At 34.1% G+C, this 16,008-nt stretch overlaps 2 protein-coding genes across 2 annotated transcripts in view; one reads left to right on the top strand and one right to left on the bottom strand.

The window, feature by feature from the left end:
* The window catches only part of LOC106666637, a 252,020-nt gene extending 248,681 nt beyond the window's left edge, over positions 1–3,339 (bottom strand). Inside the window, exon 1 of the mRNA XM_024226718.1 lies at positions 3,026–3,339. The gene's annotated coding sequence lies outside the window, so the exon portion shown is untranslated. The remainder of the gene's footprint in view (positions 1–3,025) is intronic.
* Positions 3,340–4,101: 762 nt separating this feature from the next.
* LOC106670856 (venom allergen 5-like) lies at positions 4,102–9,786 on the top strand. Its single transcript, XM_014401513.2, has 7 exons — positions 4,102–4,294; positions 4,424–4,588; positions 4,650–4,731; positions 4,785–4,929; positions 4,986–5,233; positions 8,298–8,357; positions 9,658–9,786. The coding sequence occupies exons 1-7, from the start codon at positions 4,169–4,171 to the stop codon at positions 9,720–9,722; spliced, it is 891 nt and encodes a 296-aa protein (XP_014256999.1). The 5' UTR covers positions 4,102–4,168; the 3' UTR covers positions 9,723–9,786.
* Positions 9,787–16,008: the final 6,222 nt, after the last annotated feature.

The raw sequence follows: 16,008 nt of genomic DNA, 5'->3' as shown, positions 1-16,008 counted from the left end.
CTTATTCTGGAATCCTTTTTAACTGAACATTGCATTAGAGCGAGTTTCTGCAGCAAGGAGTACATTGATATTTGACCACTAAAAGCCGGTGTCTCACAAGGGAGCGCCATCAGTCCCAACCTCTATTCAGCTCATAATGCTTTCTTTTCTATGTACTCCACACTACCTTATTCCCTTATACTGGAATCATATTTAAATGTAATCTGCCTCATAGTTAAGTGCGGCAACGAATACTCGGATAACAGAACAACACAAACCGGCGTCTCGTAAGGAAACATCTTTGGTCCCAGCCTGTATACCATTTATACTGCTTTCCTGTACCACTTTATTACCTTACTATGGAATCCTATTTAACTGATCACTGCATTACATCGAGTTAAAGCAAGGGTACACATATATTTGGCCAATACAAGCCGGCGTCTCACAAGGGATCATCCCTGGACCCATCCTGTCATTTATTTATACTGACAACTTTTCTTAAACATCCCAACACCACCTTATTACCTTACCATGGAATCCTATTCAACTGATCACTGCATTAGACCGAGTTACAGCAAGGAATACACAAATAATCGACCAATACAAGCCGGCGTCTCACAAGGGATCATCCCTGGACCCATCCTGTCATTTATTTATACTGACAACTTTTCTTATACATCCCAACACAACCTTATTATCTTACCCTGAAATCCTCCCGGCCGATGAATAAGACCGAGTTGAAGTTAGGAGTAAACAGTTTTTTAGCCGATGCAAACAAGAAGTGGATCAGGGTTCGAATCCCAGCACAGCCCTATTGCGTTTTCTGTTTAAGACACCGCGGAGTTTCGAAAAAAAGGGGAAATATTAAAGAAAAAAACCGTGTATAAGTAAAATTCCGATGTTTGTGTATAAGAAAACAAGAGTTTTTCTTAACTAAAAATGAAATGCACGTTAGTTTTACTAATTGGAGTTGTAGAAATCCGCGCTTTTGTCTGCATTTCGGTATAAAAATCAAACAAAATTATAATTTGAATAAATAAAATGTCGTATTTTAGCGTTCACAAAGGTTAATTTTTTTTAAGATAAGCCAGAGAGGATAGGTAGACGGAAACAAGAGAAAACGACCTAACTAGTTCTTTTTTATTACTTTAACCAAGTTTGTTAAAAAGAAATATTGTAAAATAATTTAAACAAAGTCTTTTGTTCTTAATATTCTTGTGTTTTATATTTTTCGGTATTTTTCGTATGGGCCAAAGCCCAAAATATGAAATGTCCTTTGACACTAGTTACTTATTCATCTTCCTTGGAGTTACTGTTGCGTTTTGACTCTATCGCCTATGTTTCTAAATGAAAAATAAAGATTAAAAAGAAACTGTACAGAGGTATCTGAAAAGATTTATAAAAATGAAATCAATTTTTTTTTTAATGAAAAATCAAATCCACATGCTTTTTACCATTTGTCGTTATGGCAAAACGACCATTTCTTTGCATTTTGTTATAATAAAAAATAATAATAATCTGATTTTAGCTAAATTTTCTTATTTCAGAGTACACAAAGATGGATATTTCTTTAAATTATTTTAAAAATTTCTCATTTCACGATTGAATCTGCATCACTTGCAATTGTGAAGGTACAATAGATGCCTTCAAAATAATTATTTTAATTTGAAAATGAATTTCTCCCCTTGAAACAATATTGCAATATTTGTCTATTTTATTTTTCGGTATTTTATTAAAAAAAACACGACGACAGCAAGATTTATCTCTTCCTGGCCAAGGAAGAGGTATAGGAATGTACCTTTGTCTTTTTTTGTCATTTTTTTTTTTTTGTCCTTTGCCACTCATTATTTCTTCGTCATTCTTGCTGACACAGTTGTGTTTTCAATTTAATAAAACCCAGTGTTTCGAAAGAAAAAATATTAGTGAAACCGTGAATATAATTTATGTACAAGAAAACAAGAATTTTCTTTTGGTTCTTTTAAAATAATTCTTTGAAAAAATAAATTTTCTGATTGAATCTGCGTCACTTGCAATTGTGAAAGTAGATGCCTTCAAAATAATTATTTTAATTTGAAATAAATTTCTCTCTTTGATGCAATATTGTAATATTTGTCCATTTTATTTTTCGGTATTTTACTTAAAAAACACGACGACAGCCTGATTTATCTCTTCCTGGCCAAGGAAGAGGTATATGAATATACCTCTGTTCTTTTTTTTCTTTTTTTTGTCCTTTGCCACTCATTATTTCTTCGTCATTCTTGCTGACACAATTGTGTTTTCAATTTAATAAAACCCAGTGTTTCGAAAGAAAAAATATTAGTCAAACCGTGACTAAATATCAACAAGAATTTTCTTTTGATTTTTTTCAAAATAATTCTTTGAAAAAATAAATTTTCCGATTGAATCTGCGTCGCTTGTAATTGTACGCTTTCAAAATAATTATTTTAATCGGCAAATAAAGGTCTCATCTTGATACAACAATAAAACAAAAAGTGAGGAAATTCGAAACTTAGAAAACCATTCGGAAGTTTCCCTGTAAAGTTGTCCGACCAAGAGTTCAAGCGATCAATTGTTTTACAAATTTAAAACTTTTCTAAAGTTCAGTCGTTAAATATATTCAATTTTAAGTCATATCGGAAATGTATCTTAGTAAAAAACTTCAGCACAATAGCATGACACGCAAAAACAGCTGAGATCCATATTATATGCAAATTATTCGGAAAATATAAAAATATATAGGATGGTAGATTTAGTAACAATTTTCTGCATTAGTGTTTTTTTTTTGTGCCATGGAATTTCTGAGGAATTTTAAAAAATTTACGAAGTCTAAAATTTTTCATGGTTTCCTAAATAAAATTTATTGAGCGCAACTCTATTTTTTATGGACTTTTTTGTTTTCTTTGATTGAGTGCTTTCTACTTGTCGAAATAGGAAAGCTATTTTGAAATTTTTTTGAGAAGAGGGACTTTTATTGCAAGGAGGATAAAAGTGTGACGTGTATTGTATAAAACCAGATCGTGTTTTTCGTTTTCCTAAAAAAATGTACCTTTTGATTTTATCGTTGAGAGTTAACAGTGTCTCAGCAGAGGGTGTCCAGAATTGTTAACCAAAAGAGAAATTAAAAGGCATTAAACAGACACAAAAGTTGAGGCTGGTTGGCATGAGAGATAGAGAGAAAAAAGTGAGAGGAAGAGTGTGGTAGAGAAAAGGTATCAGTGTATGGTTGCCATCGTAACGTGACTTTTTGTCAAAAGGCCAAAATTGGGTAGTCGCACCGCACTGTTCATAACCACGTTTCATACTGACGGCCGGGGAGGAAAAGCGACCCAGGGGCACGCGCCCTTCCTCCCCAAATGGCATCGCTCCCTTCCGCCCTATCACTCTTGGCTACTCTTTCCCGAAGAATTGATGAGGCGTATTATAAATATAAAAAAAGAACCCTTTAGGACACAAAAGCGGAAAATAATATTTTACGAACTTTTTAAATTTTAAATAAAAAAGATGTAAATATTTCCCAGACACCGCCTGTACTGGATAAAACCATGACCATTTTTCCTTTTCAAAGGAGAAACTTTATGCGTTTCTTTTATGATCCCACGCAGCAGTATTAAATGTTCCTTCTAAACTAAGATCTACTCTTTATTCTAAGTTTATTAAACTTTAAGACATATTTCAATTAATGAAGGTTTTTAGTTGAGATAAAAAAAAGTCAGTGCCACGAGCGGGATTCGAACCCACGACCTTCGGCTAGATACGCCGCTGCTCTACCACTTGAGCTTTCGTGACCTCGATCCACTCGGACACTAACTACACTTCTTAACTTACAGCCTTTCGAATTTTCCCTCCTTTTTGCCATTTTTCATTTGTCGCGGAGAAGCACATAGATTATACAACATTTGAAAAATGGCAAAAAGGTGGGGCTAAGATGGATGGGAAGTTAGTGTCCGAGTGGATCGAGGTAACGAAAGCTCAAGTGGTAGAGCAGCGGCGTATCTAGCCGAAGATCGTGGGTCCGAATCCCGCTCGTGACACTGACTTTTTTATCTCAACTAAAAACCTTTATTACTTGAAATATATTAATTGGTCAATCTAGTGAATTTAAGACATATGTTCGGACAGAAACTTCGTTTTATTATTCACATGTAAATATAGGACACAATCTTTCAACCTTTCACACAAATTTGTCGCCATGAATATAAAAATTTTGTGTTTTTATTTGACTTTTCAAATTTATTTTGTATACGGAAGGAGTGGGAAAGATTGGTGCCATCAGAAGTGTGATCATCCGGATCAACATATTTTCTGTCTTGTTCCTGTAATAATTTTTTCTAATACCCCACCTAGCATGCAACTAGTGTTGAAATTGTTTTAAAAAATACACTTACACATCAATAATAATTAACAATATAAAAATGTATAATTTTTTTTATGTTAAATTTTAAAGGATAAAATCCCCCATTGTTCTGGATTTAATGACTCCCTGTTCAATACATACTTCAGAATACAGATGCTACATATTCACAATGATTTCCGGAATAAATGGGCTGGCGGAGAATGGCCGAGGCAAACTGAAAAGGGCTTCTCGACAGTTGCAGATATGCGATTATTAGTATGTACTTCTGTATTTACTATGAAGTTTACAAGACTTCTTTTATAAAACAGTTTCTCAGACTTATGACACGCAACTGGAAGAAACAGCAAACGCGCATGTGTTAGGATGTTTCGACTATCATGAATCGTGCAGGGTTTTAGGTAAATACTGCCTTTAAACTTTGTCTTCATTCGGATAAAATAAAAGATTTCAGATCGATTTTTCTACGGGCAGAATTTCATGTTGAATCGGAACACTAACAAAGATGCGATCTCAGACGATCTGGCTTCGCTTCAGAAAGAGTTATTTGATGAATTTTTAGACTTTCCGCCATCTTACGTTAATCCTTTTCGAATGATGTAAGTCCAATAATAACTCTATGCAATTATCAAATTGCATTGTTTATTTATTTCAGTTCTGAAACAGCCCATTTCACACAAGCTGCATGGTCGACGACAAGGCTGCTCGGGTGTGCTATAGGAAGATACTGGAGTCCAGCTCCATATCGGGAGGACTTTTACGAACAGATGTTAATTTGTAATTACGGCCCATCAGGCAATGCACAGGGTAAAGCGATGAATAAATTAGGTCCACCTTGTTCGCAGTGCCCAGAAGGAACAGTATGTGGCTATCATCAAGATTATCCAAACCTCTGTGGAGGGGGTATTTAAATTTTATTTTCATTTTATCAGTATCAATGAGGTGTGTGTGTGTGTGTCTGTGTGTTCCTGGTGAAAGTACAACCTAACGCCACTTTGTTTATTTGACTACAATGATCCATTAATTTTTTTTTGCTCTTTGGATCTGGAGCGAATAGACATTTAAAACGTCATACGCCCATTTTATTATTTAAACTCTTGAAGATTTATTCAATGAATTGATAAACCTGATCATTTTAACCTGCCATTCCATTTTGGCATGTCAGGTTTATTTTTGTATTTTGACAATCTCTGTCCCAATTTAACCGTTGGCAATAAAGAATAGCTCAAGCACTGAGGATGGTGAAATGCTCAAGCACATGTGACAGACGAGCAACGATAGACATACTAAAATGATCCGAAACTATCAAACTAGTTTAGCCAGGTTAATTAATTTTACAACTCACTAGCTCTTGCTATTGATCAACAAATGGACGCCTAATTGAATTGTTAAACTTGCTACTATTTGTCTCAGTATCCGATCGATAGCTGTGTGTTTGGTGCTCATGAATGAATGAAAAAATCAATTTTATAGGGCTAAAAGTCCCTTTGAATAATTAAATTTGAACAAAACGTATTTACAAAAATATATATAAGAAAAAGGCGCAATTAAAACACCTCAATGCCAATTTATAAGGAATATGGGTAATCAAAGAACCGGACTGTGGGAAAGTATAAAAGAGAAACTAGGAGTTTTTGCATACTGAAAGGAAGATGTTAGCTAACATGACATACCACACCCCTTCATATTGAGGTTAAGGTCAGAGCACTAATCAGCTGCTACAGATTAATTAGCGAAGGCAGCTGGAATCATAAGTGCAATAACATAGGTCACTTGAAAATGTCTCAACTATTGAGTAAGGTTAACGGTCAATTATTAAGCGTTAGTGATAAAAAGATTAAAACCCCTTCGGGGAAAAAGCACTTTCAGGTAGTCACCCCTGGTTATTATGATTATAGTCTGGATGATGACCATCATAACATAGACTGCTACAGAGATGGTTCACTTATCAAAGGTAGAGGAAGGGTGCAGGAATCTACATACCAAAATTAGGAATCAGCATCTCCTCCCCTCTTGGCAATAACACCTCCGTTTTTCAGGCGGAAATCTGTGCCATCAATGTGTGTTGTAGAACACTTATGGAAAATAAAATTATGGGAAAAGATATTAAAATCTTTTCTGACAGTCAGGCTAGTCTTAGGGCATTACAAAAAGATTTGTTAACCTCATGACAGGTGGAGGAAACTATAGATCTTATCAATAGGATCTCTTTCAGGTTTGAGAACAAGGTAACCCATTTGGATACCAGCACATAAAGGACACCATGGCAATGAAAAGGCAGATGGCCTAGCCAAAGAAGGTTCTAATACTGCGTTTGTTGGGCCACAACCGGTATTACCTCACTCTATTAGCACAGTGAAAGAGAGTATCAATAACTGGGGCATGAAACAATTCCTTAGGGAGTGGAATTTATCCCTCGGACACAGGCAATCGAAAGAGTTCATTAAGGCGATCAAACCAGCTGAATCGAAATGGCTATTCTCTATCTCAAGGAAGGGAATTAGGAGGCTGATAGGTATTCTGACGGGCCACTGCCCACTGAGAAGACATCTCTTCGTAATGGGTATCCTACCAGATCACTTTTGCCGCTTCTGCAAAATAAAAGAAGAAACGGCAAAGCACTACCTCGCAGAATGTGATAGGTATGCTAGGTCTAGATTTGAAATCTTTGAAGGAGAGGACATCACCAAATCACTCCCCGAGATAAAATGGTCCAAAATCTTGGGGTTTGTGAACAAGTCCAAGAGATTTATGCAAGGACACGTGAGCCGACCAAGTACCGGACCTTTTAGGGATGGGGTACCCAGGCATTTAACCCCTCGGGTCTTGGTCGCCCACCCTGCATAATATATATAATATATAGCTAACATGACAGAAGTGATGGAGGGTCAAAAAGCAGTGTTAAGCAATCTGAGAAATTTATGGCTTCCAGGTCTGATCAAGGGCAGTACAAAGTTTCTTGCCAGCTAATAGTAAACGTAAAAGGTAAGGAATGAGCAAAAGTAAAATCTATGCCATTCAGGAGGGCTTAACATTCATCTTCTGTTTGGGTGTCGTGGAGAAGGGGTGAAACCACTTTACAATATTTTCATCTATAATCTATTAAAAAGCCATGGGCTCTCAAATATGTGTTGGTCGCCGAAACTCAGACACCTTGGTGCCCTGGAATGAAAAAGCACCTGGGACTTTTTTACTTTTGTGTCAAGGTTACTTTCATCAGCCTAGAAGCTGATTGAACTGAAGTCCTCCTGAATTCTTATAATTGCTTGTAAGACAGGAGGTGAGAGGAAAAGATAAATTTGGGAGTTATATGCATAAAAGCGATGGGAGTCATTAATATAACAACTTTACAACAAAGTGGAAAATCTTGAGCATTGAGGGACTCCAGAAATAATTTTGGAAAAGATGGGAGTTTATTTAAAAGGGAGACTAAATGTATGTGTGGACAAATATAAATTACAATTTGATATTTATAGTTTTAGTATCTCATATTTTTCATTATCTATTTTTCTGCTAGAAACTTTTGTTTTAGAACAAATTTCATCATTGTTATTATTTATTCTTGAATTAAACTTATTATTTTTTTCCGGTGATTAATTGTAACAACTACGTTAACATTATTTGTTGCTAATTAATGGAAGTGCTAACCAAGTGGACAAATGTATAGGACTGTTTGTTTTCTTAGTTTTAGTTTTTCTGTTGTGTGATTGTTCTATTAAAAGCATTTAAATTTCTAATTCTATTAATTTATTTATGCCAGATAATTTTATTTTGTATTCAATTGTAGAATTATTTACATGTTTCTTTTAATAAAAATGATTTTAAATGATCAAGACCACTTTTTTTTATAGAAAATTGGTTTAATAAGCATACTGTACATTCTGATACAGCTGAAATTCATTAGAATAATATAAATATTCAACTACATATTCTAAACATCTAATTATAAATATTTTTTATTGTTAAGAGTTGAGTGAAGAAGATCTTCCTTATGCTTGGGCCAAGTCATCTCCAAAAGTACTAACAGGTTTGTTATTACTGTTAATCTAATGAATTTAAATATTCTAATCTGTTAATCTAATCTACTGTTAATCTTAATAAAATTCTAATGCATTAATCTAATAACACATTGTAAAGTAACTGACTACTGATTTGTATAACCTCAAATCTGTTCATGCATGTACAAATGTGCGCAGAGTTGAGCCTATTTCTTCTCGCAGCCAACCAGCTTTTGTAATTTTTAATAAATTACCAGCAGGCAAAGAAAATAACCCACTCAGGATTTGGCAATCCGAGGTCAGATATTGGTTATACACGTTGAGCCATTGAGGCTGGGCTCCAGAGGCTAAACAGCTAGGTCATTTAAGCCCCCAATTCCCCTCCTATTCACACTTTCGCTCACTCTTAAATACATTCTTTCTTACTTACATACCATTCACACAGGATGGTGAGTACATGATATTCCCCCAGCACCCTTTACACCTTTATTATATAACTAACCTAATAACTAACTTCTTATATATAACCTCCGGCTGAGGGACTGTTGTCCATGCTGTAAAGTACCTTGTAAAATATTTTGAGTTTGTTTGTATCCTACTAAATAAATACTATTATTCATCCATTCATTTATTATATAATTAACCTAACTGAGGATTGATGGGGTACTCAATATTCTGGTATCAACTGTCATTACACATTCATGCTAATTTACTCTCAACTAGGCTACAAAACAATATCAGCACTACATACAATAAAACAACCCTGTTTCCTCTAATAATCATAACTGGGGATACAAATACTCGCTGAATGCTCAAAAAAAAAAAAAAAAAAAAAAATTAATTAAATTTAAAAAAAAAAAAATTCTCATATCGAGTGACATACAATTGCAATTTAATAAAAAAATTATTCATTTTTTGTAAGGTCTTGGTTGAGATAAAAAAGTCAGTGTCACGAGCGGGATTCGAACCCACGATCTTCGGCTTGATACGCTGCTCTACCACTTGAGCTATCGTGACTTCGATCCACTCGGACACCAACTCCCCATCTCAACGTACAACCTATCAAATTTTCCTTTTTTTGCCATTTTTAAAAATATTAGACATGTATCAGTTAAATAATTAAATAATTTATTCTTTCAAAAAATAAAACATTACTTATATTTTAGCAATTTTAGAATTCTTGAATTCTTCAGAAGAGTATGCTTTTCTCAGCCGACACTCCCCCACAGTTTAAAAATTAATATATTTAGATACAATTTGCTATTCATGTTAATATTCTTCTTTGCTGTTTATTTATTTAATAAAAATAATCATTAAAAAACATTGCAGGTACTTACTCTTCTCTGTTTACTATTACCTTAATTTTGTCCAACTTCGTGGTCCATCTTCCATAGAAAATACAATTCTGGATTAAAAAATACAATTGCACATGAATAAAACTTGTATTTTTGATTATTACTTTTTGTTTAAATTGGGGCCTCCAAACTGTGTTTCACGGACCCTCAAGGGGTTTGCCAACCCTGTGTATGGGGTCTGCAGTGAAAACGAAAAATTAATAATTACAAAAACAAATGTAAAATGTATAAATAAAAAAAAAAAAATAATAATGTTTACTGAAAACCAGGTATTCACAATACTATGTGACAATATGGGAAGCCTTCATCCTTCATTTCTTCTACATAAACAAGTGAGATGGTCTCATGGGAAAGCACTTTCTTGATTATAGGAATTACATTCTGAAGTCTTATCGCTATTTTTGGGAAAAAAAGTTTGTAAGTATGTCAAAGTATGTCCGAATGCAGGACCTTTACCTTACAGTGATGAGCGCCGTGCCAACGTCTAAACCATTGTGGTCACCGATGCTCCCTTTTTCGCTATTGATGGACAACAATGCCAAATTGGACTATTTTCAATGATGAATAATGTACACTGTTCTTCGCAAGGGAAGAGTATCACATCTTTCAAAGCTAATGACAAACTTCGCACCTTCAAAAGAAAAATTCAGTTTTGGGTTTAGTTTGTTAGGTTGAGGGTTTTTCTGTGTTAAATGATTTGTTAAAATAAAACTAACTGGAGTGCATTAGTTGATGAAATATCACACACCCAAAAGTAAAGAGACACAACTCAATAAAAGAAAATTTTACAGGAGAGACAGATGGAAGTTTAGTTTTGATGTCATATGTATTATGCCAGTACGGTTGTTGGGGAAAAAAATGATTCATCAATATTTAATAGCTCAATTAATAGGTCAATACTTCTAACATTTAAAACTAAAATAATTCTAAAATTAGTGCTACTTTGCTCTTACAATGAAAAGAAAAACGCAGCACAAAGATCTGTTAGATTCAATTAAAGACATGCAATCTTTTTTCGCATAAAATATAATTGTGGTAATTCAGTTTTTAAAAATTTTGATTTTCTGTAACCTTTTGATTTGCAACTAAGCATTCATGCTTCCCAGATTTGTAAGTAAAATTTGAAAAACCAGAACTATACAGAACTAGAGGTCATACTTCTCATTAGCCGTTATCAAAGTGCAACGAAAAGATCCTATATCCATAACACTTTACTCAAAGTAATTGCCAAAGAGGTGGAATTTGAAAACTGACAGACTTCACTATTGATGGCAGTTTCCTCTTGATGGTTGTCAACAAATTTGTTGTTTGCCCACGTAATGTAAAAGTCATTTTTACAGATATTTCATATACTGATGCTTTAAAGCTCGACACAGAACTAAGATATGCCACTTTTTCATGAATGATGACAGTACATTTCTGCCAATTCTAAAGTGACACATAGTGCTGCCTAGCTGCTAAGAGTCCACATACAGTTGAGTCATTTTTCCTGTAGCATCACACAACCGAATACTTAAAAACAACTACTAAAAAATCCAGTTTTTATAATTTTTCGACTTATGTCACTTTTCTTGAGTGTGATATGTGAACATCTTTCAAGTTGGGATATATCCTTTGAGCACTACTTCCCAACATTTCAAGATATAATGCTGCAAGACCATGAATACCGGCCTAACCAAGCGAATGTTTGGTAGATATTACTTCAGACACCACCTAATTTAAATCTACTTTTGAGTCTGACCCCCCCTTTTCAGCTCTGTCTACAAAAATTTCAACCAATCCTTGAAAAAACAAAACTTGCTCTATGATTTGCCAAAAATTAACCTATGCGAAACTGAGATTTTTCATCTAAACAGCCACAATAAGTCATATAGTCACCTAATTATGAATGGCTAATTTTTTAAACTTTAATTTAATCCATATACTTTAAGTATTGATATGAACTAAGGTTAGCCACCTGTTAAGCCAGCCCACATTACCCCTGCCCCAAGGGAAGTGGACAATTCGCACTGGAGATAGCGAGATATCCTCGGTGGACATCACCATTTTGTTAAATTTGTAACTTGCTTGGCTAACCATAAGTACTTAGTTATTTCTTTCATTTCCTGCCATAAGAAAGTTCAAGTCCTATACATTTCTTTTAATTGTACCAATGCCTAAGTTAAATAAAAAGACAAATTTGTCTTTTCAGTTGACAAAGTTTCTTTATTCTTTTTCCATTTTATATTTTAATTTTATCCACACACTTCCTTTAATATTTATTACTGCTTAAGAATAATTAACATCTCAGCATACTCTGCTTATTCACTGAAGTGGGCTTGAACCTGGCGAGGACGCCTCTGGACCTTTATAGGTAAGATTTTAAGATAAACAAGACCTCCGAGGGTTAGGACCTAGCAGCAAAGCTAGGAATGGGTAACAGTTGATTGTGTGGAAGCGTAAAAATTGTGGTATTTGAGTCCCAACAGTAAAATTTTTCCAAAGCATGCAAGTCCATACAAGATCTTGCAAGATGCGGGGAAGACATACGACGCAACACAACACGACATGACCCAATGCCAATCTGATGTCCAATTTTCCATAAGATTGTATTACACTGTGCAGATACTGTGGATAAAAAAAAAGTATGGACACATGAAATAAATTTCATGAACCCAAGTTTTTCTATTCATTGTTAAAAGCTAGCCTACCGTTGCTGCTGCTAGTACTTCCGTATCTTCCTCATATCCTTTTTCAGAGCTATCCATTTCACAAATACTACTCTGTACAGTCTATCGTGTGGGATGTGCTTGGGCCAAACAGATATGCACACTCCACCAACATGCGACAAGGCATTGGGTGTGTCCCTGCTTAAAATGTACTGAGACAAGGATATTGTGTACAAGTGGTTAAACCGTGGTATATGCAATTCATCAGGTTTTATTACCCTGGTAGCAGAGATAATTTGAATAGAAATTTACTTGACCAAATTATGTCTGGTTTTTAAAAATAAAAAAATAAAAAATTTTCAGGAGGTAAAACGTAAAGTGTATGTATATGTTTTTGCCCAGTATATTACACCCTCCTTACATACAAGTCCTTAAATATGTCCCAAAAAACAAGAAAAAAGTAGTAAGTCAGAAACCCAAAAACAGGGTCTAGTTCCCAAAATTTTATGCAATTTTTGTGATCACGTCGTCACACATGATTCTATTAAATGTAACAAATGCAGAACTTTTTATCATTTTGAATGTAAGTCCAACATCCAAAGAAGCGAAAAAAGGATCAAAATGTCTATGATCCATAGGGAATCTTTTAATTGCAGTGCACACAACCAAAAATCCAGACATTTAATTAATGGCAGTAATAAAAAAAATTAAAATCAGATATAGGGGAAAATATTAACGACAAATTCAATTCACTAGTTTTCGTGGTTCGCTTGACCAATTAGTATCTTTCAATTAAGGTTTTTATTTGAGATAAAAAGTCAGTGTCACAAGCGGGATTCAAGCCCACGACCTTCAGCTAGATATGGCGCTACTCTACCACCTGAGCTATCGTGACTTCAATCCACTCGGACACTAACTTCCCACCTCAACCCACCTTTTGAATTTTCTCTCCTTGTTGCCATTTTTTAAATGTCGTGTAATCTATTTGATTCTCGGCGACAATTGAAATGGCCACAGAGAGCTTTTGTGATGATATACTTCATTTTAACTTATTCAATTCACTTGTTTTCGTGGTGCGCTTGACCAACTAATATCTTAATTAAGGTTTTTAGTTGAGATATGAATGAAGTATATCTTCACTAATGCTCTCCGTGGCCATTTCAATTGTCGCCAAGAATCAAATAGATTACACGACATTTGAAAAATGGCAAAAAGGAGGGAAAATTCAAAAGGTGGGGTTGAGATGGGAAGTTAGTGTCCGAGTGGATTGAAGTCCACGATAGCTCAAGTGGTAGAGCAACAGCATATCCAGCCAAAGGTAGTGGGTTCGAATCTCGCTCGTGACATTGACTTTTTTATCTCAACTAAAAACCTTAATTAATTGAAAGATTAACAACAAATTTAGTTCTTTAACAAAGCCATTGACAATTTTACTCAAACTGCATCATAACTTTATGGCATGCATTACAACTCTAAATTTTTTACAAAAATTGTGACTTAGAAAAACAAATTATGGCTAAATGTTTTAAAAAGTGTTTACGGGATTACGTAGTTAGGCCCAATTTTTAAGAACGGATGTCTGATTTTAATAATTATTGTTGTGTGCCCGAAGTATTTTGTTCCCATCCAGTTTGTTTGGGTAGCATGTTTTTGCTGAGCTTTGATCCATCAGATTAGTGAGTGATTGGATCATTTGGGCCTGCAAATCTAATCGATGTACCAGCCAAATCAAACATCAGTGAAGTTCTGACCGTCTCTGACCTGATATTTTCATTTTATATGCATATATTTTTGTAAATAGACAATTTTTGAAAAGCTTTATGAAGCTTAAATGTTCGTAAATACATTGTATTCATTAATTAAATATTTAAGAGAAGTTCACTTGTTTTAGTGGTCTGCTTGACCAATTAATATATTTCAATTAACTAAGATCTACTCTTTATTCTAAGTTTATTAACCTTTAAGACATATTTCAATTAATGAAGGTTTTTAGTTGAGATAAAAAAGTCAGTGCCACAAGTGGGATTCAAACCCACGATCTTCGGCTAGATATGCCGCTGCTCTACCACTTGAGCTATCGTGACCTCGATCCACTCGGACACTAACTTCCCATCTCAACCCCACCTTTTGAATTTTCCCTCCTTTTTGCCATTTTTCAAATGTCGTGCAATCTACTTGATTCTCGGCGACAAATGAAATGGCCATGGAGAGCTTTAGTGAAGGTATACTTTATTTTAAGTTATTAAATTCACTAGTTTTCGGGGTCCGCTTGACCAATTAATACCTTTCAATTAATTAAGGTTTTTAGTTGAGATAAAAACAATGAGAACTAAAAAACTTTATTAATTGAAATATATTAATTGGCCAAGCGGACCACTAAAACTAGTGAATTTAATTACTTATATTTTACTTTAATCAAATAAAAGTAAAGGGAAATTCAAAAGATGGGGTTGAGATGGGAAGTTAGTGTCATTTTTTCAATTAATTAATATTTATGAAAGGTATTGGTTGAGATAAAAAAAGTCAGTGTCACGTGCGGGATTCGAAACCACGACCTTCGGCTAAATACGCCGCTGCTCTACCACCTACCTTGAGGTAGTTAGAGGTAGCTCAAGTGGTAGAGCAGCGGCGTATCTAGCCAAAGATCGTGGGGTCTGAATCCCGCTCGTGACACTGACTTTTTATCTCAACTAAAAACCTTAATTAATTTAAATTTAAGAGAAGTTTTTTTAAATTTCATTTGAAAGACTTGTAGATGATGACTGCAAATGGGCAAAAAAAAAATTAATTGGGGATTGTTATACAAACTCGTACTATGCTTAAATACAGTTTATTGTTATTAAAATTATATAAGGCAAAAATCTAAGATAATACTATTCACCATAATTGTTTATTTATACTGATATATTTTCTTCCTCACAAGATCTCTAATATAATCTAAAAAGCATTTCTAGCTTTTTTCCTCATCAGCAAATAATTGCAGAAATTATATATACTTCAAATTGATTAACTGATACCAATTGAAGGTTATGCAGCAACGAAAGTTGTCATTTTTTTATAAACACATTTTAAAACTTATTACTTAAATTAAACCAACCGTGCATTTTGCTAAGGTTTCAATCTTTGGGTATCAAAGTGAGGAGAGACAGTATATTTTTCATGAACACGACACAAGTCTCTACGACATAACATAAAAATCCTTAAGTACCTTTACAATAATGCCAAATAAGATTTATACAAACAAAACATATCATCGTTTAATCTTAAATTATTAAAGAAATAATACTTTTATATCAAAATTAATATCTACAATGAGAATGATCCCTGAGGGGAAACCTTATGGACACATTTCTTAAAAAAAATCTTATAACTTAGAGTATTAAAATTCATACATCTAATTCTGCAAATAAGGTAGGTAGAAGCATGAGAATGTTTTTTTTCTCAGGAACAAACCCTGACAGTAATAAATATATGTATATTTATATAAATTTCCTTTGGTCTTCTAAATACTTTAGTTGTTTTACTATTATTATACTATATTTTTTTTTTGTCTTAATGGAGAAACTCTTAAATATTACAATTAAGTATAAAAGATTACCCACAATTATTTGTATGATAAAAAACAAAGTATACGTATCACAATAAAAATGTGCCAAATAAAAATTCAAAATGTTGCG

The sequence above is a fragment of the Cimex lectularius genome, unplaced genomic scaffold, assembly GCF_000648675.2.
Source record: "Cimex lectularius strain Harlan isolate CLEC.00 unplaced genomic scaffold, Clec_2.1 scaffold164, whole genome shotgun sequence".
NCBI classification, from domain to species: Eukaryota; Metazoa; Arthropoda; class Insecta; order Hemiptera; family Cimicidae; genus Cimex; species Cimex lectularius.
Note: the sequence above shows the minus strand (reverse complement) of the source record. Positions and strands in the feature narration are given on the sequence as shown.

Excerpts from the sequence above, each read along its gene's own strand:
- LOC106670856 (XM_014401513.2), top strand. The coding sequence starts at position 4,169 with ATGAATATAAAAATTTTGTGTTTTTATTTGACTTTTCAAATTTATTTT. Across the intron at positions 4,589-4,649 it reads TTGCAGATATGCGATTATTA|ACTTATGACACGCAACTGGA; the intron begins GTATGTACTTCT and ends ACAGTTTCTCAG. Across the intron at positions 4,930-4,985 it reads GTTAATCCTTTTCGAATGAT|TTCTGAAACAGCCCATTTCA; the intron begins GTAAGTCCAATA and ends TATTTATTTCAG.